The sequence below is a fragment of the Athene noctua genome, chromosome 1, assembly GCF_965140245.1.
Source record: "Athene noctua chromosome 1, bAthNoc1.hap1.1, whole genome shotgun sequence".
Taxonomy (NCBI): Eukaryota; Metazoa; Chordata; class Aves; order Strigiformes; family Strigidae; genus Athene; species Athene noctua.
This window is the reverse complement of record NC_134037.1, coordinates 159,943,842-159,968,483: the sequence shown is the minus strand read 5'-3', so window position 1 is coordinate 159,968,483 and position 24,642 is coordinate 159,943,842. Positions and strand designations below refer to the sequence as shown.

The 24,642-nt window shown below is 38.3% G+C and overlaps 1 protein-coding gene across 1 annotated transcript in view; it reads left to right on the top strand.

The window, feature by feature from the left end:
- Nucleotides 1-23,441, top strand: part of ADAMTS5 (ADAM metallopeptidase with thrombospondin type 1 motif 5) — a 46,909-nt gene extending 23,468 nt beyond the window's left edge. The window contains exons 3-8 of the mRNA XM_074902389.1: nucleotides 3,410-3,577; nucleotides 9,639-9,922; nucleotides 11,172-11,355; nucleotides 11,815-11,990; nucleotides 12,830-13,005; nucleotides 16,518-23,441. Of these exons, the coding sequence (XP_074758490.1) occupies nucleotides 3,410-3,577; nucleotides 9,639-9,922; nucleotides 11,172-11,355; nucleotides 11,815-11,990; nucleotides 12,830-13,005; nucleotides 16,518-17,091 (1,562 nt within the window). The 3' untranslated portion in view covers nucleotides 17,092-23,441. The remainder of the gene's footprint in view (nucleotides 1-3,409; nucleotides 3,578-9,638; nucleotides 9,923-11,171; nucleotides 11,356-11,814; nucleotides 11,991-12,829; nucleotides 13,006-16,517) is intronic.
- The last annotated feature ends 1,201 nt before the right edge of the window (nucleotides 23,442-24,642 follow it).

The window sequence follows — 24,642 nt, the reverse complement described above, 5'->3', positions numbered from 1 at the left end:
TCTGCACTGTATTTTTATTATGTGCTCATGTGGGATGTCAGTCACGTAAGATGAACAAAGGTACGAAAGGTGAAGTACCGTTAAGCAAGAAAGAGATTTGTATAGAGAGCAAAGTTGTATCTTAAATGTGTGGAGTGTTGCAGAACAGTGTCAGAGGGTATTAAGGTTAAGAAACATGAATTCTGCCCTACAAGACTAAATCCTTCATATCACAGAGTTTTGGATAGTTCTGAATGGTGCTATAAAATGTTGAACAGTCTGAAAAATTAAGTTCTCAAATTGCTGGTTTGCACCCAGCTATTATTCATATCCTACACTGAATGTGCATTGTGTGCCGTGCAGTGTTATTCAGCTGAACTTTTTAGAATAATTCTCCAGCTTTTGTTATTCACCTAGAGCTGTTTAGTACCAAGTCCAGTGACTTAGAAATCAAATTCCTTTTCCACTGACAGAATCTCATTACCTTATTTCATAAGCATGCTGCAATGAAGTAATTTCTGCAAATATGAGCAGTCTTGGGACATTAAATACAAAAGCATTCTTCCTGCAACCTTTAAGCATACAAGTTGCCTCTGAGAAAATGGCTATAGTGAGGCTTAGGTCTAACTGGCATGATGTTTTCTTGGTTGCTGAGCTAAGTTTTTGTAAATATTCCAGTTTGATTGATTAGTAGTATATGCATATTCAAGTGCATGGATTCAAGCAAAATAGAAGAAACTGGCTGAAACTCCTGAACACCTCTGCAAAGCAGAGTGTGTGAGGTCCTGACTTAAATGGGGAGCTGTACCACATATTGAGGGGTCTGTCAACAAAAGCTAGAGGATAGGCCAAAGCCCTCTCCAGGAAATGCTTAAGTTAGCAAAACACTGGTGAAACCTGCTACAAGGCGTTAATTAATGTCAGCAGAAAATGGTTCTAGTTCTACTGCTACTAGGCCTGCATTGAGGTTCATTAACCTGTCAGCTCTGCTCATAGTTCTGACATGAGGTGTGACCTGGTGCCGTTGAGTGCATTAGCTTGAGTATAAGCTTAGCGATAGCATTGTATAGAATGGCAGCCAAAAATAACATCATCTTTGCATTTCCTGAAGACTGTCGTTGTTGACATCTAGGACTTTGGCAGAGTCAGGGGTAGTCCTCATTGGCACTGTAGCTGCTGATTCATTAAACACTTAGCCTGTGACATTTACACAGAATTTGCTCTATAGATTAAAAGTGATGCACTGATTACTTGGTTACTCTGTCAGAGAAATGTGTCTGTTTGAAATAATAATCTTGCTAGTGAATTATTTTGCTCAACACCATCATTTGGCTTAAATAAAACAAAGATGTCATGTCTTCAGAGCAAGTATTTATATAGTGCTATATCAGATTGAAACTTAACATGCACCTACTGATACTCAGTTGTGTCTCAGTGAAGAATAAAAATAAATAACATTATCTGGCCCATATATAAGTATTGCCAAAGGAAAATGGTTTTACATGTCAGAAAAAAATAAGTCCAAATCTTGCATATGAAACACACTACTAATTAGACTTGCCTTCAGTGTGAAAGTTTGATTCATTTTGTTTTTGCAGCGATGTACTTGTGATATAGCATTGCAGTAATAATTAGCAAAAGTAGTAACAGGGAAAGGAGTATTAACTCTCATCAGTGTTAACCCAGATTCCTTGAATAAAATCTTGCCAGCATTTATGTAACTACAAGGCCTTTTATTCAAATAGTAGCTGTATTTAAATGGTGTTGGTAGATGTGTGCACATCAGAGGAAGAAGGAAGAAAAAGAGAAATGCTCTCTTCACTCTCCTTCCCACCTCCCCTCCAGTGAGGATTCATTAGCTGCAGAAGACAGACTCAGTCTGTCTCAGTCATCTCTGGTACAAAAGGATGTCTTGTCACTTTTCCTGTGGCTCCATCCTTAGGTCAGGAACCCAGCATGGGAGTAAGGCTGCCAGATGATACATTAGCTTCTCTCTCAGGACAGAAACCCTGATTTCTGATCTCCTGTAGCCTTAATACAGATCTCTGGTAAGAGCTACTTTCCTAGCCTCGGATACAGCTCAGCAGTGAGTGCTGCCTCCATCTCTTTCCTCTTGGCTTCTCCCCCGAAGCAGATGAAAACAACATAACAGCAAGTTTATATAAAGCAAATAGGTAAAATTTATTGATTTTCTTCTTTTCCAGCCTGTATTATTGTTATTACTATTGTTGTTATTACTAATTGTCATGCCTATTTCTATGGATATCAGAATATGATATTCTGCCATCAGTGTCCTCACTTCTGTCACCTTACAGCTAGTCTACAGCAGTTACACCAAAACACAAAGCCGATAGTATATAGGTGGCTTTTAGTAATTGCAGAGTAATACAATGCGTGTCTTCAGCTGCTATTTGAGGTCATCAGGTTTATTTCTCTGCAGTGTCTTTGATGGATGGGCTTTGTCCTTATCAACGCCTGGCCTAGGTTGAAGACTATGAGTGTTAAATTCAGGCTTGAGCTCCCTGCAGCTTTGGTTCCCCTTTGGCCTTCTAACTCTTGGATAGTAAGTTGTCTGTGAAATAATCCAGTGTGAACCTGAAAATTAAAGCTAAACCTGATGTTTACAGAGGGAACAAAGTGTGTTGCCTGCAATCTATTATTGTTGCTCAGAGGCTAGAGAAGATGGGGATAGCTGATCTACAGAAAAGGTTGCTGTCGCACGTATGAGAACTTCTCTAGCACTGGACATTAAGGGTTTCTGCAAGTTCCACCATGGGTTGCTTTATATGCACATTATTATGTGTTCTGAAGTATAAATATCCAATGCCACATACATTTGAAAATAAAACCCAGCAAAACTAAAATCCTAACCAAAACAATACGAAAAAGCACCCTCTCACAAACCAAGACTATCTACATGGAAAAGACTATTTGAAAACACTATTCAGTTTGTCTGATATATTGTAGAAGGTGAGGAGCGCACTTTAAGAATTTATGTACAGTTTGTTTTGTTGCTCCATAAATACTAGCATTTTTGTCCATTTATAAAGATATTGTAGCACCTTTTTAGATAGTTGCAGAACATCTTTACAGAGTGAAGTATTAGTCTTTCTTGCCAAAGATGATTTAGAAAAATAGTAGTTCTTACTAATATAGTACAGTTCACTGTAGTCTTCATCAGGCTTCAGTTAGCACAGTTCAATGGCATGTCAGCTGATGGCATTACTTCCTTGCTATATGTAATGATGTAAATTGTCACAGCTTTTTTGTCTTCCAGCAGAGATACCACATTTCAAGTGGCCTGCTTTGTGCCGCTGTTCAAAATTTGAAAATTAATGATACAATTCATTTTACCTGGATTGTGAGCTCCAGCTGGTAAACTCTGTTATGGATAGTTATATAATTTTATTAATTTGTTTCATTTCTATAGGGCACCTGCTTGGGCTTTCCCATGATGACTCCAAATTTTGTGAGGAGAACTTTGGCTCCATGGAAGATAAGCGCCTGATGTCCTCCATTCTGACTAGCATAGATGCTTCGAAACCGTGGTCCAAATGCACTTCAGCAACTATAACAGAATTTTTCGATGATGGTCATGGTATGTATGTATGTCACACCTTGTGTCGGCTGCATGTTAATTTTCACTGTGATCCATTTTTTTAATAAGAACATTTTATATCAGCTTGTTCATTCATTGCTCATCTTCAGGACTATCTTGGAAATTCTTGCAGGACAAGGCAAAGGTCTAAAAGGCTATCAGAGTCTCACCTTTTTTTTGCATAGTTCAAATGCGAGAGAAAAGAAGGAGCTGATGGACTGACTGTGTGTTGGCAATAATTTGGTTTGGAACATGAAGGGGTTTTTTTAAAAGCACAAAATTACTCTTGTCTTCCCAAATGCCACAGATACGAGCTTAGAGAGTACTTTAAACAGAGGACACAAGGAAATGGCTTTTTGCTCGCAGAAATAAAAATGAGTGATACGGTCTACTTAGCATTAGACTACAGATGTGAGCATAGTGCATGTATTCTTGTTACCATTAATGACATTTATTATGTTTATAATGCCATTATATTTATTATGTTTGTGTACAGGGGCTGTAAGCAAGAATTAAGACTCCTCTGTGCTGTATATCATAAAAGATTACTTCTGCCCCAGGAGTTTACCTTCCAAGTCATGTAACTAATATGTGTTAAATGTGATTTACCTTTTGAAGAATAGGTGCAAAACTTTCATTTTCCAAAAGTAGTAATAAAAAATCATAGTCTTCAGTCTCTAATGAATTTTAAAGCCTTCATGGTGCTCCCAAAGCAACTGCAGTTCTTAAACAAACCATTCAAATTCCAGAATGCTGAGATAAAAATGACATAATTAAGTGAATGGATCAAGTTGTTATGGTAACTGAAATGCTTATGGTTAAAGAGTATAGTACATCTGCTGAATGTAAAGATTTTTTGCTCTTCAATATTTTGTCAACTAATTTCAGTGTGCTCTGAAATATTTTCTCCTGTTTTCCTCTATTGGAGAATGATTTATTTTCTCTCAATTTTATTAGATCCATTAATCTGTACTGTCCTGTTTTATGGTCCATATTGCTCTGGCATTGACTTAATGTTACCAAGTTAGTTTCCACATATGAAGAGAACTTTCCTTTTTGAGTTTAGTTACTGAGATACAGTACAGTTCACTGGGGTAAAAAAAAGGGGACCTCCTTCCCATCCATGTATGACCTCTTAGAGACCGCAAGGAGCTCTGAACTACATTGCCTCTTCTGTTCCTCTCCTGCTGCAGGCAGGTAGAAAAGCTGCTCTCATTTTTGGTTTTTTTGTGACCTAACTTCTTTTTACTATGCATCCAGCTAGCTACATTCTCCAACAATAAAGAAAGCAAAGAGAGCATTTCTCCCACCCCCCTCACCTTTGGCTTGTTTGTACCTGGGAATGCTTGAAATTTGGACTCATCCATGAACTGGATCCAGCCTCAGTGTGGAGGTTAGGGAGGAGGTGTAACAATCAGTCCTGCAGGTCTAAGAATATAACTCTGCCTGTTTTTTTCAGTAAAAGTAGGTAGGAGTTTCACATCCTTCAGAACTGCATTATGGTCTCCTTGTTCATCGTGCATGCTGACTGCCTGTACGAGAAGTTTGGCAGTCCTCAACTGCTGACACTTTTCACAAAGCCATATATTCTTTGCTGCATGTAAAGGGCTTAGGATCTGTCAGTCTGATAGCAGATGGGTTGGCGTACATTGCCCTTTCTGATACTCATGAGTAGTTATCACTCAGGCATGTAGTCTCAAAGAGTTATCGATGTGATGAAATCACTCATAGAAAATTTGAACCTGTCATCATAGAGGTCCATAGTCCTCTGGGCATTACTTTTATTACTGATGCTATTGGTGTGATTTCAAATACACAATGTTTAGGGAATCTTTTCTTGATAAATCGGTCCTTCAGAGACCTTTTCTAAGTAACAATCTTCCTTTTCTTTTTAAGTTTATAATTTTTTTAATTTTAAATCAATTATTTGTCTTAACAGAGCACAAACACTATCTATGAAGTAAAAATGGAAGTCAATAAATTACATTGCAGTTTCTTCAAATTATTATGCTGAAAAGACATATGTTATTTTAGGAAGGGAACTTCTGGTTTTATTTTCTTCTTCCAGACAGTGAATGAATCCATAGCTCTATAATTCCCATTTGTAACGTATGCTGAGCTTACCAGAAACCACAGGATCCTCGTAGAGCATGACACTGCCTTTCAGACTGATTTGGGCTGATAGTAGAACAGTGCAAATGTGCCATATTCCCTGTTTCCTTCAGAATAAGCATGTATCTGCTTTTTGGGTTGCTCATTTTTTTCCTTGGTGGGTGTAGATGTACTGTTGCAGTGTTTTCCCTCCCTTTTTGTTTTCAAGAAGGAGGTCCCCTCCAGTCTTCCCATAGAAAGAAGAAAAACCTATCTCTCTCAAGTGCTCCTAAAAAACTTAAGCATGTAATTTTGAGCTGTGCTGCAGGCATAATGTAGAAAAGGAAAGCACAAAATAGCAGTTGCAACAAAAGAATACAGGTATTCATTCACATACCAGGCTTTCTTCTAGGATGTTTGTGACCAGATTTTGCATAGTCACAGGAAGTTTATGGGGGAAACACTGGCAAAGAGGACTCTTCCATTCTCTGATAGGCAGCATAAGCAGTTTTCACTGGACATGAGTTTATGAACTGTGCTTTGTGACAAACAGGGCATGGCAGCATTGGTGTAAGGAAATAAATAAAGTGCTTTGTCTGCTGTTCCTTATGGGTACACATAATGAAATGTGAATGGAGTCCAGAAGTTTGGATCTGTGAGCAGTATTCCATTACAAAAGAACAGCCAAAGTCTTGTCAGAGCTCTAAGTAAGCTTCCCATATAGATTTAGATATTCACCCCATACTGCTGTAACAGAAAACATAACAGTCTTGACTCTCTAATCCGTTAATGTCACTTTGTCAAGTACTGATGTTCCTACTTTCTAAATTCGGAAAGTGATGTTAGAAAGTGGACTCATCTTATAAAATGTGGGGGTTTACTATGTAGGTAGCTACTCCTAAACCAGGCGTTCAGGTCCCCATCATAGTGCAGCGGGGTCTAATCAATGGCATCAGTGGTTTGACTGATCTCATCAGTTGCATTAGTGGTGCTGAATTACACCATAAACTCGTTTGCCTGAGTAGTGAAACATCTGACAGTTGACTGAATTGCAGACACCAGCATTACATACAGTTAAAGTCAGCTAAATAAATCCCAATATAAATGTCTCGTCCAAGGTCAACCAGGAGGTCTGGGGAGGATCAAGGTGCTGATTCCCTGTCTCCTGAGGCCCACTCTGAGAACTATAAGCATCATTGTCATGATACCACCATTTGTTTTACACCCATGAGATGACCCCAGACAGCAGTTTGACATTTAGGAAGAAAAGGCTGAGTTAGTGTCCAGAAGACAGTGACATTTATTTCCATCTGCTTTTAACCAGCCCCTTTCTTAAGGTACTAATTACCTTTAATGTCATGCCAACCATGAGGCTGTGGTATGATTGCTTGCGATTTATTGTGTTTAGTCAGAGTGCTCAGTGCTCTGTGCAACCTGAAACAAGGACTATTTCTGTTTTAATTAATTTATATCCTGGTTATCTGCTTCCTGCACAGATCTTATTCTGCTTTTTTTTTTTTTTTTCCCCAAGATGTATTACACATAACACTGAGGAGAGATAATGAGGTGGCTTAATTAACACTGTCATCAGCCAACAATGTTGCTCTGTTCCAGGGTACACAGATGTTCTTTGGTACTCAGGACAAAAAATGGGAATAGCAATATTACATGCTCTGTATGTTGCAGTGTAATGTAGGGAATTGAAGCCCTCTCTGCCCTCTCAGCCAGGGGGCCCAGGGCAAACCAATCTCTAACTTCTTAACTCTTTTCTGATCATTACAAGTGGGAATCTGGACCAGGTGGTGATAAAAGCACCTGCACTTCATTGTAAACTGTCTAAATGTAGACACTGCTACTATCTATAAATGTAAATAAATGTAAAGACTTTTTTTTTTTTTTTTTCCTGTGGGGTATCCTCAGGGCTCTTTGCTATCTTCAGTTTTGAATGTATCATGTGAGATCAGCTGGAACACCTGACTCTATAGAAATTATGCATGTTTCCTCAGAGCAGTATCAGTTAAGAAGTTTGGATCTCATTCCCCTGTGTTGTGGAGGGAAAAAATGCTATATTTGCTATGTAAACTTGTGAAATCTGTTTCTTATTCACATGTGAAAGGTATTCAAATGGGTAACTAAAATGATTGACAGATTTAGTATATGCAAGGATGTGGCTTTTTTTTTCTTTTTCTCTAATTTTTCTCTATATTTCCAATCATGTCAGTCATTCATGGTAGGTCTCAGTGATAGGCAGCAGTGTGTGTCGTGGCAAAATTAAGTATTATAACAGTGTTTTAGAATACTGAATAATGGTTCCACTCTGGAGTTTAATAAACTGCAGTATATATACAATAGTGGTGTATACTACTGAACGTTGACATGCCAGTGCCTTTCTGTCACTGCCCTAACACCACTGTACTAGCTTCCTCCCTCAACACAAGGTGTATAAAGTAGGACTTCTGCTGCTGTTTACGTGTATTTTTGACAGTAACTTTTGCCAGTTATGTCCTTTCCAGAAATTAAAAAAAAAAAAAAAAATCTGTGATTCCTCACTCTTCACCATATCTCTAGTATTTTACACTACAACAGGCTTTGAAATCTGAGGTACTTTTAATTATCTTTATCTCATGGCACTCAGCTCATCAATTAGCCTTGACACACCTTGTCTGCATTAAAAAAATCAGCATAATCCAGATTAAAGATAAGGCTAGGGTAAATCAGGGACAGCAAAGGACAAATGGAACAGGTTTAACAAGACATAGAGTTTTTTAGCAGTAAATGATGATGCAGGAAGAATTTTTGGTTGATTTGGCTAATTGGCCTTAGTCTTTAGAGGAAAAAAAGAACAGTTTCAGTATGTGTTCTGGAGGGAAAACCCAAGCTATTGAGAGATGGGGTATCGATTTGTTTAAATTTACTGACATAACTTGAAATTCTATTCCATTTTGTATAAATAGGTAGTGTTTTATGGATAGCCTTTTTTCACCCATGATCCAGCTGAATAATACTGGTGTAGGTTCCAAAGTGAGGTAAATTGTGGTAAGCTATTTTGGCCAAGGATAAGTGAAGCTTGCCCAGACCACATATCTCTTTCATGAAGTACAAAAGAGGCTACACTGAATAAATAGTTCTGCATGTCAAGAAGTGAGGTTTTCAGTAGTAAAAAAAACCCCACCCATGTCAGTAGATCCTCTAGAACCTAAATGTGAATTCTCATTTTTAGAGTGTGCCAGACAAATCTTGACCTCTGCAATATATCTCAAAACACATATACAATTCTTTATGTTACTGTTATTTTTTCTTTTCTTACTTTTATTTATGTACTTTTGTATAAAATGGATAGCCCTCTTCAAACTCATTCCAGAAGCAGCCAAGTATCATTCCTTACAAGGAAAGCCCAGACCAAATTTACCACCAACATTAGTTTTCATATGCAGTTTATATTTTTTCTTTGATCTGTTGGGGATTTTTCTGGCTTTTTGCTTTTTTTTTTTTAAAGTTCCTCATTGGCTAAAGGGCTGGTTTTTGTGATTTTTCTGGCATTCATTTAGAACCTGTATCATTTCTAACATTCTGTCTCAAACTTCAAATGACAACTTTGCTTACTTTGCTGTGAGTCTTGACCATTCCTTAAATCACAAACTGATAAATAGAGTGGAATGTGTTCAGAGTCAATTCAAATATAGGAAACCAGAATGAAAGGCCAAAGGGACCTGAGTAAAACTCATCATTTACACCCTCAGACTGGTAATAGGCACCTCAACACCTGGTGTGCTGCAGGGTGAGAACACAGTTGCAAAAGTACGACCTTGTCCAAAACCTGGTGACACCTCAGAGAGTCCTTCCATTCATGTCAGCATCCTCTGAATGAGGTTAACTGTCGTTATCAGTCTTCCTAACTTGAATGACAGATTTGCAGCACTGCAGAGGAAACTAGGAGTGAGTAATAATAATAGGTTGGTTTGTTCTTTAGGTAACTGTCTGCTGGACCAACCGAGAAAGCAGATCATGGGCCCTGAGGAACTTCCAGGACAAACCTACGATGCCATTCGTCAGTGCAAACTGGCGTTTGGACCTGAATACACAGTGTGTCCTGGTATGGATGTGTGCTCTCGCCTCTGGTGTGCAGTTGTCCGCCAAGGTCAGATGGTTTGTCTGACTAAGAAGCTGCCTGCTGTGGAGGGAACACCATGTGGAAAAGGGAGGATCTGCCTCCAGGGAAAATGTGTTGACAAAACCAAGAAGAAATACTACTCAGTAAGTTGCCAGCTGTGACCCTAGGAAATTTTAGAATGCATGATCCTCAAAGGTGCTGATTCTTGTGGGAGTGAAAAGGATTTTATGGAAGTAAGATTGAAAGATGCCGTATTTTCTAGCATGTAATTGCGTGTGTTATTGATGAGGGATATAGGAAAAATGCTGCTGAGTTTCAGGAAGTATGTTTTCTTCTTGAAGCATGAAAGCCTTCATTCCTGGAAAACTGGAAGCGTGCCTTCAGAGTAGAGGATTTGCCCATTCAGTAGATCAGGTCTCAGGACATACAGAAATATTTTGAAGGGCCTGTTCTAGCTTCCTCACTTATTGGCAATGGACTACAAGGTAAATTAAGTCTGTAAATTTAATTTACAGCCCTTATCTGAAAGGCCCCAGGGCCCTAACTCTAGTGAAGAGAAAGGTGGATGAAGTTCATCCAGAATATAATTTCTGGAGCAGAAAAGTTTGTACCTCCAGTGACAGAGGCCCCTCTGTCAACTTTATACATCTTAAGAGTCCCCAGGCTCATAAGAACTGTCAGCTGCACAGTTTAGCTTCTTCTGCATTTACTGGCTAGACAGCAGTGCCCCCTCTGTTATGCCCACAGAAGAGATATGGACTTGTAGAGCTTTGTGAAGACACTTGCAAACTAGAAAAGTCATTCAGATCAAGCTACAGCCCTTATAAGACTCTTTTTTATGGAACTATATACTTCCACATGCTGCGGCAATACTCTTTTTAGGTAGCAAATTTGAGCAGAATTGCAAACTATATCTGACAACTCTTATCTCTTGCCAGTAATTCAGAGAAATACCTGCACATCACAATAATTGCATTTAATTAATCATAGATTAGCCTTATGAACATATTCTGGGAGCGAGATCCCCTGGAGCTAGTTTAAGGGGCCCTGTTGGTCGGAACAGCAAAATGTAAGAGAGCAGCACGTGAGACTGTGGGTGCTATTTCTGGTACATGGGTGTCTTCCATGAAACAGGCTGAATGCATCAGTGCAGACCAAGGCCTAATATTGCCTTTGCATGCACAGTGCCAAATGAGATGACATCCCTGTGCAGATAGAAAAGAGAAATTAACTGTGCTGGGAGAAAGAAGGCTCCTAAGACCTGTTATCTCTGCTTAAAATGACGAAGGAATCACCTTCAATGGAGGACAACATTAGCAGTGTCTTTGAGATGTAACACCTTTATTCACACTTGGATGACATCCTTACCTCCCACTGTTCCATATATTTCAGGCTTCAAGCCATGGTAACTGGGGGTCCTGGGGACCTTGGGGACAGTGCTCCCGTACCTGTGGCGGAGGAGTTCAGTTTGCTTATCGTCACTGCAATAATCCAGCTCCTAGAAACAATGGCCGGTACTGCACCGGGAAGAGGGCCATCTACCGCTCCTGTAACGTCACGCCCTGCCCAGCAAATGGTAAGTGCCTTCACACCAAGGTGACTTTGTTCTCCAGCCTCTGTGTTCATAGATAGTAAATATTGAACATCTGCTGTGAAAGAAAACAACAAAGGTCACAAAGGTCCCTCGTAGTTTCTCCAAAGTGTAATTTACCAAGGCAAGACATTCATCATTAATACATTACCATAATTATTCCCCCATCCCCACCCTGATGCCATACAGAAGGGACACCTGAATGAAAATAAATTTCAGTCCTGGAAAATGAACTGTAATGCAGACTTTAGTCCTTTAATGCTTATTATTATGTCATGGGAAGATTTCCAAGCTATAACAGTTGAAGGATTTGAAGGCCAGTTCTAAGTAAAGAGGTGATGTAACTTAAAAATTATGTAAAACATAAATTTGAATAATAGATGGGCATAATGATATTTGCAGCATGGTCTGAAATACGCACTAATGATGTGCATAATTCTACAGCTAAATCTTTCCGACAAGAGCAGTGTGAAGCAAGGAATGGCTATCAGTCTGATGCAAAGGGTGTCAAGACATTTGTTGAATGGGTCCCCAAGTATGCTGGAGTACTTCCTGGAGATGTTTGCAAGCTCACCTGCCGAGCCAAAGGAACTGGCTATTACGTGGTATTTTCTCAGAAGGTAATGGCATCTCCAGTCATGATTTCATGCTCCAGTTTAGAAGTTTCCTGTATCTTAGAAATCTTTCCCTGCAAGGGAAAAGAAGATAATAATGTGATTCAAAGATTTAACTGTGTGATTAGCTTTAATGGTTTGATCCACTGGTTATACAATAGGATCAGAATTGGCCTCTAAAATGAGGTAAGCTTTTGCACATCTCAGTATGTGGATTCATGAAATATATGGACATTTTGGTGCACTCTGCACTGATTTGTTTTCAGTAGCAGATAAAGGGATTCTGCCGGCAGACTCATCTGTCATTCTGGGATTTTCTGGAGGAAAAAGAGTACTAAGAGTAAAAGAATGAGTTTTACCCTGAGTTATGTTAAGGGAGTCCAGAGTAAATCTTACAGAGCTAATTAATATAGAATAATTAGCCAGTTAGTGTAGGTGAGACTCATGGTCAGTTTATTATATCAGGCGCAATTCAAACTGAAAAGTCTCCTACTCTTATACTTGCAATATTCTGCCTCTAAATGTTATGAAGGTAACATTTAGATGTAGATAGCTAAAATGCAAGGCTATCTACATGAACTGTTATTCTGACTATTAATAAGCTGTCAGATCATTAAAGCCAGGGTCATCTTAGTGTCTTACAGTGGAGTTATCTATCACTGCTTCCAGCCCTTTGCTAAATTTCATCTGGTTTTGTGCTGGGAGCGTTAGAGAAACTGGTCTGTCAAGGTAGGCACTCTGTTCTGAGTAGGTCACGTAAGTAAGTAACTGGGTTTCGCCAGTCAGATTCACAAAAGCAAATCTTTTCCATGGTAGTTTTAACTAACAGTCATTTGATTGCCTAGGTAACTGATGGTACTGAATGTCGACCATACAGTAATTCAGTCTGTGTCCGGGGAAAATGCATCCGAACTGGTTGCGATGGCATCATCGGTTCAAAGCTCCAGTATGACAAATGCGGGGTGTGTGGAGGAGACAATTCCAGCTGCACAAAAGTCATGGGAACATTTACCAAAAAGAGGTATTGATCTTGAGTATCAGTAAATGTATGTTATTTTGCAAACAGTAACTCTGCTATGTGCTTGCTTTCTTCCTGCCTCTGAAGGCAATTTACTTTCATATGAAGAATGAGCAAAAAAGTACATTGCCTCTGCTTTACTGCACTTTCCAGATATTAACAGCTGGCCTCTTAACATTACCGCAAAACTGGCAAATAATCAACTGGCAAAACATTGTGCCTGGTTCATTTCTCACACAAAGTACCAGTGATAGAGGTGAGCACCCCATTAATAGGAGGTCTGCCTAGAATACAGCATAGAATCTTGTGCTATTTACTAATCTTGCTGTGTTGGATGGCATGTGGTTTCTAGAGGAGAGAGGAAAGGGAACAGAAATCAGAAAGTTGTTGGGGTCAGAATAATCTGGGTATCTCTCAAGGTCTGCATTTCCAAGATAATGCTGTGTTAGCAAGTTACATGCTGAGAATGTGTTTCATCTCATCTAACTTTGAATAACAATGAGGACATCGCACATGGTTTAGTGACACTGATTCCTGTGTAGTCAGTGGGGAGAAGCAGACAGCATTAGAGCACAGCTGTAGAAGTCTTCCTTAATAGCTGAGAGGGCTTATACCCTAAAAATACCTTTTCACACTGCTGAGTATATGTGGAGCTTAGAAGACTTGAGATGTCAGAATTAAAATCATGTCCATTGGCATAATATCAATCTCCAGATGGATTTTTTTAAAGTCAAAATATTTATAGCAGTTATCTATAAGGCATTTTTCTGTCAGAGTTCAGCTTTTAACTATAATAAAACTTAATACAAGTAAAATAAAAGGAACCACCCCCGTGTTTTTCCCTGACCATTTTGAGGGCAGCAGTAAGCTTTGTACTGAGACACCAATGTCAAGTAAATCTGCTTTCTGTTTGAACTCTTGTTTCTCTCCCTCTTCAAGTCTTAAGATTCATATTAAAATGAGGATTTTTAATTATCATTTATATAAATTCCAAGGTCTCAAAGCACCACTGTAGTGATTTAGTCTTAGGAACTTCCAGTTGACAATTTCTACTCAGTATCTGTGACTGCATTATTATACCATCTTTTAAAATGTACATAAATTTGATTCTGGTTTATATCTTCAAAATTCTTACATAGCATATTGAAAGCTGCCAGAAGTTGAAATCTGACATCTGAAATGACCTTTTATTTCTATACATTTCAACATCCTGATTAATAGCAGTCAAAAATGGCTTTGAGAGTGAATTTATTCTAAAAATAAACATAACTAATCTTCTTCCTGGTAAACCAATGATTACTCACCTAAGGATGCCAAAACACCTCTGCCAGGAAGAATGATTTTCCATCCAAATTAGTAATTATATAAACCAAATCTTTTCCGATTTGTAAATATTGAAATGTCTAGGATGTCTAAATGAAGAAGACAGCGTGAGATATACCTCATGTGATTCAGTAAAGATCCTTGTGCTGGAATCCAGGCTTCAGCAAAAATGTTAAAGGGACTCCATGAATTTCAGTGAGGCCAGATTTGTAGCCTAGATATACTTGGAAATTGAGAGTTTCTATTATAATTATTCCTATGAAGTTACCATCTTACTCCTCAAATCGTGCCTTTAACTGAAATTAGATTGGTCAGAGCGTAAAATACTAATTCAACCTCATTGCATTCAAAAAGTTGCCCCAGATAAGAAGTAATAGTCAACCTGTAAGTAACAACTACGTTCTAACTTGATTTTGATTGAATTTTGGAGTGACAAGGATTTACTTTGTACTGGAAATACTGTTTGAGACAAGTCCCTTATGTGAGTAACTGACTTCAAAATAAACCCCTTGTTAAAACAGTGAAATCTTAATTGTATGTAAACTGGTTTTACATATGAAAGGACTATGGCCTTTCATATGTAAATAGGCCTCACCTGAAAGTAAAATTATCTTTTCTCGACTGAAAAACAGCCACTCTTGTATTGCTGTCCGTTATAAACTAAACTGTAGCAATCTGTACATTAAATGTACAAGGAAACTATTAAATGTAGAAGGGGAAACCAGTATGTCCTGTCGCAGACAATTTCCATAACATTTGTTTGTACTTTTTCTTTTAAAGCACTCAAAACATAAACTTCTGGAAAACTTGTTTACTAAGAATAAAGCCAAATTGTCAAAAGTTGGGAAGGAGGAGAATTAAAGCTGCATATGCTTCTTTGTGCACATATAGTGTTCCAGTTCTTTGTGCAGATGGCTTGAATTCTCCAGCAGTGCTTTTAGGTTTTGTACAAATGATTTTGTAACTTTAGTTAACATGTTTTAACAGAGTTATTTTGGCAACTGTTATGTAAAAATATTTGTGCAGTGCTGTAGAGCGGAGTTCCCCCCCAGCCTGTTTTTTGCACCATATTCCTTTGGCTTTATGGAGGTGCTAAATCAATAGAGTTTTAGTCATTGTTCCATAACTGCTGGAAATAGCAGGAGAATAGCACAAGTGTTTAATCTGTAGTCTGTGCAGTCTCTACTTGTGCAGCCAAAAATTCTCGAAATTAGCAGTCTGTTCTTTAAACAATCCCAAAGGAGATCCCTTAACTTTTATAGATTTTTAGTATGTTTTCTCATTCCTTTTTTTTTCTAGAAGTTTCATCAGTAAACTTTTCAGATACGAAATGCTTGTAGAATGGTTTTGTCACAGGTTTAGAAATGAAAATACATGTCTCCAAACTCCACCTGGTAGCTTATAGCTATGTATAGTCTTTAGATTTTTTTCTACATATCAGTAAAGTTAAAATAAATAACATACTTTTAGGATAGTGATAAGTTCCAGCACACTTGCAGGTTTTGAATGCTTGTCACTTTCAGTAAAAGAGTTAAGTATCTTTTTCTGAATCTGACTTAAGATACTTCATAAGTAGCAACAGCGAGAACTCACTGATAGTACAAATTAAACATTTGGGTGCACCTCCTATTAGGCACTTGACAATTAATCTTCAGCTTTATGAATTTCAAAGTAAACAAATTTTTTCTCAGTGATCAAGATTATTTTTAAATGTTCCCAAGGTACCTCTACCCAGCTGTTACTCTGCTCATGCTTTCCTTAATCATCATTATAGCAAAGACAGCGCAAAACAGCTGTAACCAATGCATATCTCATTATCTTTTCCTTGGCAGGCAAAGCGTGCATCGTATTTCATATCTCCCACCCTTTACTGAAATATATAAGCTATCTGTTATTTTTCATTCCTCTTGTATCTGACTCACATAAAATCATTGCTAAAGCTAAAGATGAAGCAATCTGAAATAAGTGCAGTAGAAATTTCTTCAAGAACATAAAGAACAATACAATAGACAAACAGCGTAACCTGATTAAATTAATCTTAGATGAGCCTCAAGCCAGATGGATTCAGGGCCCGAACTAAAGCTAGGCAAGATGTGTCATGCCAGTGACTTCATTAGGCGTTGCAGTAAGACTTGAGGCTTATTTCACACTAGCTACTGAATACTCTTTTTTTTTTTTTTCCCTTCATTCAGCAAGGGCTACACAGATGTAGTGAAAATCCCAGAAGGGGCAACCCACATCAAAGTTCGGCAGTTCAAAACTAAAGACCAGAGCAGGTTCACTGCCTACCTGGCCTTGAAAAAGAAAAACGGTGAGTACCTTGTCAATGGAAAATATATGATCTCCACTTCAGAAACAATCATCGACATCAATGGGACTGTCATGAACTACAGCGGCTGGAGTCACAAAGATGATTTCTTGCACGCAATGGGTCACTCTGCCACAAAAGAGGTTCTTATTGTGCAGATACTTGCGACTGATCCAACTCAACCCGTGGATGTTCGCTATAGTTTCTTCGTGCCAAAGAAGCAAGGGCAAATTACTAACTCCGTCACCAGCAGTGGTAGCAGCAGCAGCAAAGTAACTCCACAGCTCACGCAACCCCGCTGGGTTACGGGGCCGTGGCTTTCTTGTTCTCGAACATGTGACACAGGATGGCACACCAGGACTGTCCAGTGCAAAGACGGACATGGAAAATTAGCTAAGGGATGTCTTCTCACTCAGCGACCATCAGCATTTAAACAGTGCTTGTTGAAAAAGTGTTAACCTGTGGTTGTGATCTTCTTTAAAAGAGGTTTGATTAAGCCATTGTTGACATACTGGTATTAGGTCTGCCCAGACAGAGAGAAGCAAAGGCTTCAAAGTACTTAGATACAGTCTCAAACTATGGGCAGAATCTGCCTATTTGGACCAAACGAAGATGTGCACTGCTTTAAATAATAGTAGGGTGATCTTAATATGTCAAAAAACTAAGCATTAAAGTTGTTATAAGCCCTCTGTGTCTGCAAAAATATATAATAAAATAATGCAAAAGAAGAAAAACTAGTGAATGGAGGATCCTGGGATATTTGAAGGTTACAGAATCATCTCCCCTTTTTCACCTACCTCTAACACAGTATGTCCTTAGAAAATGTCACATGTTCCTATGATACCACAGTAGCTTATTTTATACTGTTTTGTAAATATCTTTCATTTGGTATGTCACTTTATATCACTTGGTTCTATTAAAAAATCAAAAGACAAACTACGTAAGCAAAGGATTGACCAAAGTATATCTACAGCCCCGTGGACCTGTTCCATTCTTTAGAAAGGGCTGCAGACGTTTTACTGGAAAATGAAGAGCTTGCTGCTGGTTTTAAATAGTAATACCTTTTGGTTTTGACAAAAGGAAACACATTTTCGTGCTAGGAATTTCCTGAGAGCAGATCATTATTCTATGACAAATACCAAGATTCTCAGAAGGAGCATTGCAGCAGCTTGCAGACCAGGGATCCCCACATGTACATTGCTCAAATACCAGCACCATCAGCAACTCCTCACCATGTGTATGTCAGACACACACAGAAGGAGGACTTGGCTGCTATGAGGATTTTGTGTACACTTTGCTTGTAAACCTTCCACTAGTTCCAGCTGTGTCACATCTTGGGATCCTTGTTGTTGATGAACAATAGCTGCTAGCTGCTTCTTTCCATAAAACAAAGGCATATTGTATTTTGTAGAAACTAGTTAGAGAACCAAAAATTACAGGTAAGATAATCAAGTGTCTTCTAACTCAGATATTCTGAGGCTGTGTTCAGCTGCTTTCTCTGTTGTTTTCTCTGTGGCTTCCACCTTGAATCTAACAATGTGTAATGTACCCACATCTTCTGAAGAGGCTATAAAGGTCAAAAAAACACAGCAAGCAGTTAGTATTTTATCACTGTTTTGTCCATCGTGTCTAACTCTGGTATTCATCTTACCAGCAAACGTTTGTAACTATTTGTCTTTTTTGATTGTTTTGTGTGTGTTTTGGGGTTTTTTTTAAGCTGTAGAAGGCATTCATGTTTTGTATATCTACCACATTTGGGAGGAAGCGGGGTCACTAGGAAGTCAAACCACATCAGGATGTGGAGGACTTGCCCAATATCAATAAGACTGTTTCCACAGTACAGGCAGTAGCTGGTAATAGTTTTCACTGGCAGCAACTTCTGAATCCCACTATTGTCTGGTAGAAGTTCTGTGACCGAGGATGGGCATTTCACCTTATGCAGATAACAGGTGGAGGCCTGATAGCAACCCTGTTAAAATTGCTTCCTTTTATATCAGCAGGCTTTGAATTAAGCCCTAGAATAACAGGTACTGAAAAAAAATGGTTATAATACACTCATGAAAATAGAATACCACCTGTCTTTTATTCCTTTGTTCATCCACAGATGAGTATGAGACTGCAAGAGGATTTTCGGACAAGCTTCACAGCTGTGAGTCAGTGGTACTCGAGCACTGAAATACCCCAGGCTCTTCTGAAAATCCTGGTCATGAAATCAGTAGAGAAAACTTGTTGGCATCTGTAGCAAGAAGGGCAGGTCTCACTCCAGGCTGACACAAATATGTTTTTGCAACTGTGGCATGTTTGTATGAACTCTTAGAAAGCATGTGATGATTTCAAAACAGCATAGAATTGCTACATCTACAAGTATGAAACCTGGAGAAGTGTCTATTTTTGTACCCTGTTCTAAATAAATAGTAATAGGGGCAGGGCCGCCTTCTCTGTCAAAATGAATTACCAGTGAATGTTACTAGTCATTCAAAAATGGTGTGGCCTTCTTACTAGGAGTAGCCTCACGCAAAACCGTGACTCTTGAGGAAAATTCCCCATTTAATCTGTGATCCCACCATAGGAACTGAGATCAAGGCTCTGAATATTTGCAGAGTTCTAGAAAAGTAAGATTTATGTCTCCTCTACCTGTTAACATAAGGTCACTTTGAAGTGTCTTATTTTCCTTTAAAGTAATCTAATTTTTATACTTATGTGTCTATTACACATGTTCTAGAACCTCTCGAAAAAGTTCATAGCAAACAATCATGAGAGGAAAAATAAGGAGACAGTGTGTCTCAGCATGGACATTTGTCTCTGAATACAGCTGCTGTATTGTGGCATTTGTTTTTCCTGTGTTTTATCATAATAGAGACCGAATGTGCAACTATTTGCATCATGATAATAATTTATTACATATATTCAGCAAGATGAGTAAAGCTTTTGGCTGCTATTCAGGCTCCAGAAGAGTTATACCATACGCGGGTATAAATTTAAAGTTTCCTTAGATCAAGAGTATCTGTTTCGTAGAAAGTGTTTATTTATAAAAAATTAACTATGAGAACAAACCACTATAGTGATTTTTCCCTTTTCACTAGTGTAGTAATGAAGCAATTAACATGCGAAAAAAGCAGTTGCTGGTGAGAGGGCAAAGGGGACAGACCAAGGAAGCAACCCTGAAAGTGTAAGATAGTGACCTAGTTAGTGGTCAGCCTGCTCTAGTTAACACTTGCTTTTAGCTGTTCTTTGTAATCAGACTCCAGTTCCAAACCTTGCTTTTGTCAGTCGTAGCTGTTTCAAGTATCTGATGAATGAAAAGTTGGTGCAAGGTATGTGACTGTGTCATTTCAACTTGTCAACCAAATTCCTTGTCTCTCACACTGTTATGTCATTGTTTACATTACTACCGAGTGTTGCCAAACAGCATTCATAAAATGCTTCTAGGGGATAGAAACCTGGAGTATTGCTCTTTTCACAGAAATTAGCAGTCCTTAGTGTTAAATTCACTGCTGACTTTTTGGGATACAGCTCCATTGCCCTTAGGTGGAGTTGGACCCCTCAACATCAGTGTTTTATAGAGCATCTGCTTCTCAAGTAAGACATTCTCACTACTGTCATCTTTGTCATCTTTGGTTTGACAGTATGCAAGAAATTAAGTTTAGCTGCCCTCCTGTGGAAACAGTTTTATCACAAGGGGGAGAGGGAATAATCTTGTGGATTAATTACAATTGTAAAAAAAAAAAAGCAACACAGCACTGAAAAAATAAAATAATTTATTGTTTTTGAAACTGGTATGTGAACGGATGTAATGAATTTATTTATTCTTATTTAACAAAAATATCAATTGTGCAAATTCTATATTTAAAATGTTCGCTATCGTCTCTGTCTCTCTTTCTTTACTCTTTTAATTTATGCTTCAAATTTATGTTGAAAGTATGCCTTGTGAGTTTACATAATGTATGGCACTGGTTATTTTTTGTATGTTTTTATTTAGAAAGCTTTCTGCATGAAACAGGAGTATATGTGTATACATGTGTGCACATTGTATAGAAGTATGTTCTTTTTCTTCTACCATCTTTTTCTTAGAGAAGTTGTAGATTTTTAATTTTGTGACACCTCATGCTCCTTGTTACACTTCACTTCGAAAATCTCTCAACTAGTAAGTCTGTGGACCCAAAAAAACCCATATCGGCTCCTGAAGTCAGACAACAGGCTCGCTTTGCATGGATGCATGCAGTTCACGCTGCATGCCTCAGCGATTTACCACCGAAGCTGGTAGGTGTCTCACCCTTGGCTTCAGTGGGAGCAAGTTCAGGCTTCTAGTACCTGGGAGTCGTCTGTATGTGGATGAAGTTTCTCTGAGTTGTCAGGGCAGCAAGTGAGTCTTCTCTCACGCAGCTTCTTGCGTTTAAGTGAAAACACTACAGAGAAACTCTTGTGTGCCTCCTTACAAATATAGCTGAAACAATGTATGATCTGGTTTATGAAGACTGAACTATTAAAAAAGCTACTTTTTCAGTCTTTCCACCATTTATATACATATATAAATATGTATATATGGCTATAAAAAGTCAAAAGCCTGATTTGGAAGGCTTTGCAATGTTTTACTTCATTATATTCTAACTCTTTGCACCACATCAGACAAAGTTAGACACAAAAAAGCCAGCAAAGCATTTATTCCCTGTGTTTCCTCAAAAAATAACAGTATCTGTTTGCTTCCACTTTTCATCCCATCCAACAACTGCTGAACTCAAAGGAACTTGTATTTGGCCCAGTTTAAGGAAGAAAAATGCAATATAGACAAACCTACAGCTTTTCTACAGTCAGTTTTATTTAACAATACAGATGACTTCTGTAGCCACTTCACCATAAGGGCCGTACTACAGACTGCAAATACTCTTATTTCGAACTGTTGAAAGTTTTCTTGCTTATCAGTGCCCACATTCACACAAGTTAAATTCCAGTTCAGCCTCTCTGCCCAGTGTCTGCTGCCATTCAGGCACTGTTGAATACCTAGAGCCAGCCATAAGGCTTTGGATGAATTTGTGATGGCCAGTGGGTGATGCTTCGTCACTTAAGACCCCCTCCAAAATGCCAGGGATTGACTATAAGCCTTGACTCCGATGGTCTTTAGGGAAGGCTTTAAACAGTGTTTGTAAGGATGGAACATTAAATTGTGGGTTTTCAGCATTAAGTTTAGGTGAGTGTTTCTCTTTGTGCTAATGAATGCCATGCTGTTCTTTGTCACTGAGGAAGATGGATCCTATGGCAAGAGCCAAAAATAGATTCTCTGAGCATGGGCTGCAATTTTCAGAAAAAAAGGGTTGCTGTTTTGGAGGGGTTTGTTCCTTTTCAAGTGATTATTTTTAATAGAGTTGCCAGAGTGCATCATTACATTCATACTTGTCATGGGTAACATTTTCAAGAGGTTTTTTTTTATGGTGGGTACACTGCTAGTTCAACATTCCTGTTTCGAATAGCATTGCAAATGCAAATATTTCTGGTTTATCGTGTGTACCAGTAATGACTTAGCGTAAGAGACATTGTCAGGTTCTCAGCTGGCACCACAAAATGTAGCTTTGGGGTTTAGAAGATTTTATTACCAGTGTAAGTTTTCAGTGATAGTGTACAAAATTTGAAACGCCCCAAACATAGTCTTCCAGGTAAGCAGTGTAAGAACTTCTCTTCAGACACACCATACCAAACATCTCGATACTGTCTAACTGCTCTGCACACTGCAGAGCTGCAGGTCAAAAACAAAACTCAGGATGCTTTTTGTCCTGGAAGTTGACTGTAGAGGCTCACGGACACTACAAGGACACTAAAATAATTTCCATTTACATCAGCCTTGCACACTCCCTGTTGAAACACATACATGGGCACATGTAGAACTTAACTGTGGCTAAATGCAAATGCATATTTTTTGTGTGTGCATGTGTATACTTTGGTGTATATAAACACACACATGGATGTATATACACAAGTATTTGGGTCTCCATTACTCCCATCCACAGGGCAAAATCGTTATACTGGGTTTAGTTATACCTATGTAAATTCAGAGTAACTTCATTACATCATTTGGCTTTGCAGGAGCTGCTTCAGACTTATACTGCTTTAAGTGACAGCATAATTTGTCTTTTAATTTACAGGAACTGGTTTACACAATTTATCCTATGAACTGTGAAATTTTCGGGTAGTTTATTATTTGAAACATACTTATTGACAGTCAAGCATATATGTATTGTAAAATCCTGTCAGATAACAGGCAATGATATACTGAATTCAAGTTAAGTTTGGTATCAGCATAATACCCCTGTATAGCAATAAATCCATTTAATTTCTATTGCCAGGTCATCTTCCTAACATCAGATAAGATAAAACAAGAGAGGTATTGTAGGGAAGACTAACAGAAAAGCACAACATTTGGTTTTGCTTGTTTATTTCATGTGCCTCTTTATACACTCTATTGGCATCAGCATATTCTGCAAAGTGTCACTTTGTACATTATAGATAACTTGGCTGAAATACCAGTACCCTTTGAAAAACCAAGTTGTGTCACAAAACTTTTTCTTCATCCTAGTATGTGTCTAATCAAAGAGAGTTAACATTTTTAGAGCACTACTATGTCAGCCAGTTTACATCATAAATAATATGCGAAATATAAAATAATTTGAATTGTACAAGGTCTACACTGTACTATGTATGACACATTGAAGGCCAATATTTTGTTTTGTAAACTGTTACATATGTATAATTTACCAGTTGTAATCTTAAAACATTTGATTCTGTGATTTCAGTAAAAGTAATAAACTGTATTATAGGTCCAAAATACTTGTTCTATGTGGTATATTTGTGGGCTACTGTTTGCCATTTTTGCCCTACTAGAGACAGACAAGTGAAAACAGGTGGAGCTGATTCCTACATTAAGGCATCAGTAGTCTTTCTATATGTAAATACTGCACTTTGGTTTTGGTGGGGTGGAATTCTGTCAAAGTGTTTTTGGAGTCATGAAATATAACAGGAAAGTGCAGACAGGGGCATTCAGTGCCTCTCCAGAGCATTAGGCAAAGTTCCTATTTGCTGCAGTTCAGAAAGATGGGGACCTCCTGAGTCCCCCCAAAGCGCCCATGAACTCCACGGGTTATGTCCAAAGACAATGTCCTGCAGAGTCAGTGGATTAAGATATTCAGCATGAGAGTCACAATCAGCCATATAAACCAATCTCAGAGTAGTAAAAACCTGCCGGAGTGGGTAATGGCAGTGTACAAGGTGTGCAGAAGTGGTGGTACAGCCTGCGAGTCAAATGAAAGGTGAGAGCAGTAACGAGGGGATTCAGCTGGTGAGACAGTTGTATAAACAGTCCAGTTGAAGTGTGGCTCCTAAAATGAGCTATTACCAAAACTTACTTTTCTAATAGAACTCTATTATTATGCATTATAATTCAATTTTCATGCTGATTTCTTGCTTATCCTTTCTCATTCCACAACAGTAAGTTGGAGTTTTTCTTGTTCCCAGAAAAGATGCTTTCTTTCCAAAAGTGAACACAAACTCATCCTATCTAAATCTTACCCCACATGTGTGTCTAATCTACTGATGACTGGCATTTTAATGAATTTTGGATTTTGCCTTTTTTTTAATGTGGGGTTTTTGCTTTATTTTGTTTTGCAAATTGTAAATGAAATCGATTCTTATTTACAAAAACAATTTTTATATGCCTAGGAATAACTTTTCTCCCGAGGTTGTTCAAACAACGGCAGTGAAGCTTTACAAAGCTGGGAGTACTTGTAGAGAGGCCCAAGGTCTTTATAAAAATTTGCCTAATAATCTCTTGCATTACATATAAATGTGCTTGAACCACATTACAAGAGAGCTGTCCTGCTAGTGCTTGGTACAATGTATATACAATGTCTGTATATCTGCACAATATTACATATTTGTCATATTACTCTTACATAGTCTATACGTATATAAAGATGTTTCAGAAAATCTTGGCTATATTTTTACACTAGATGGTTATAAGACTG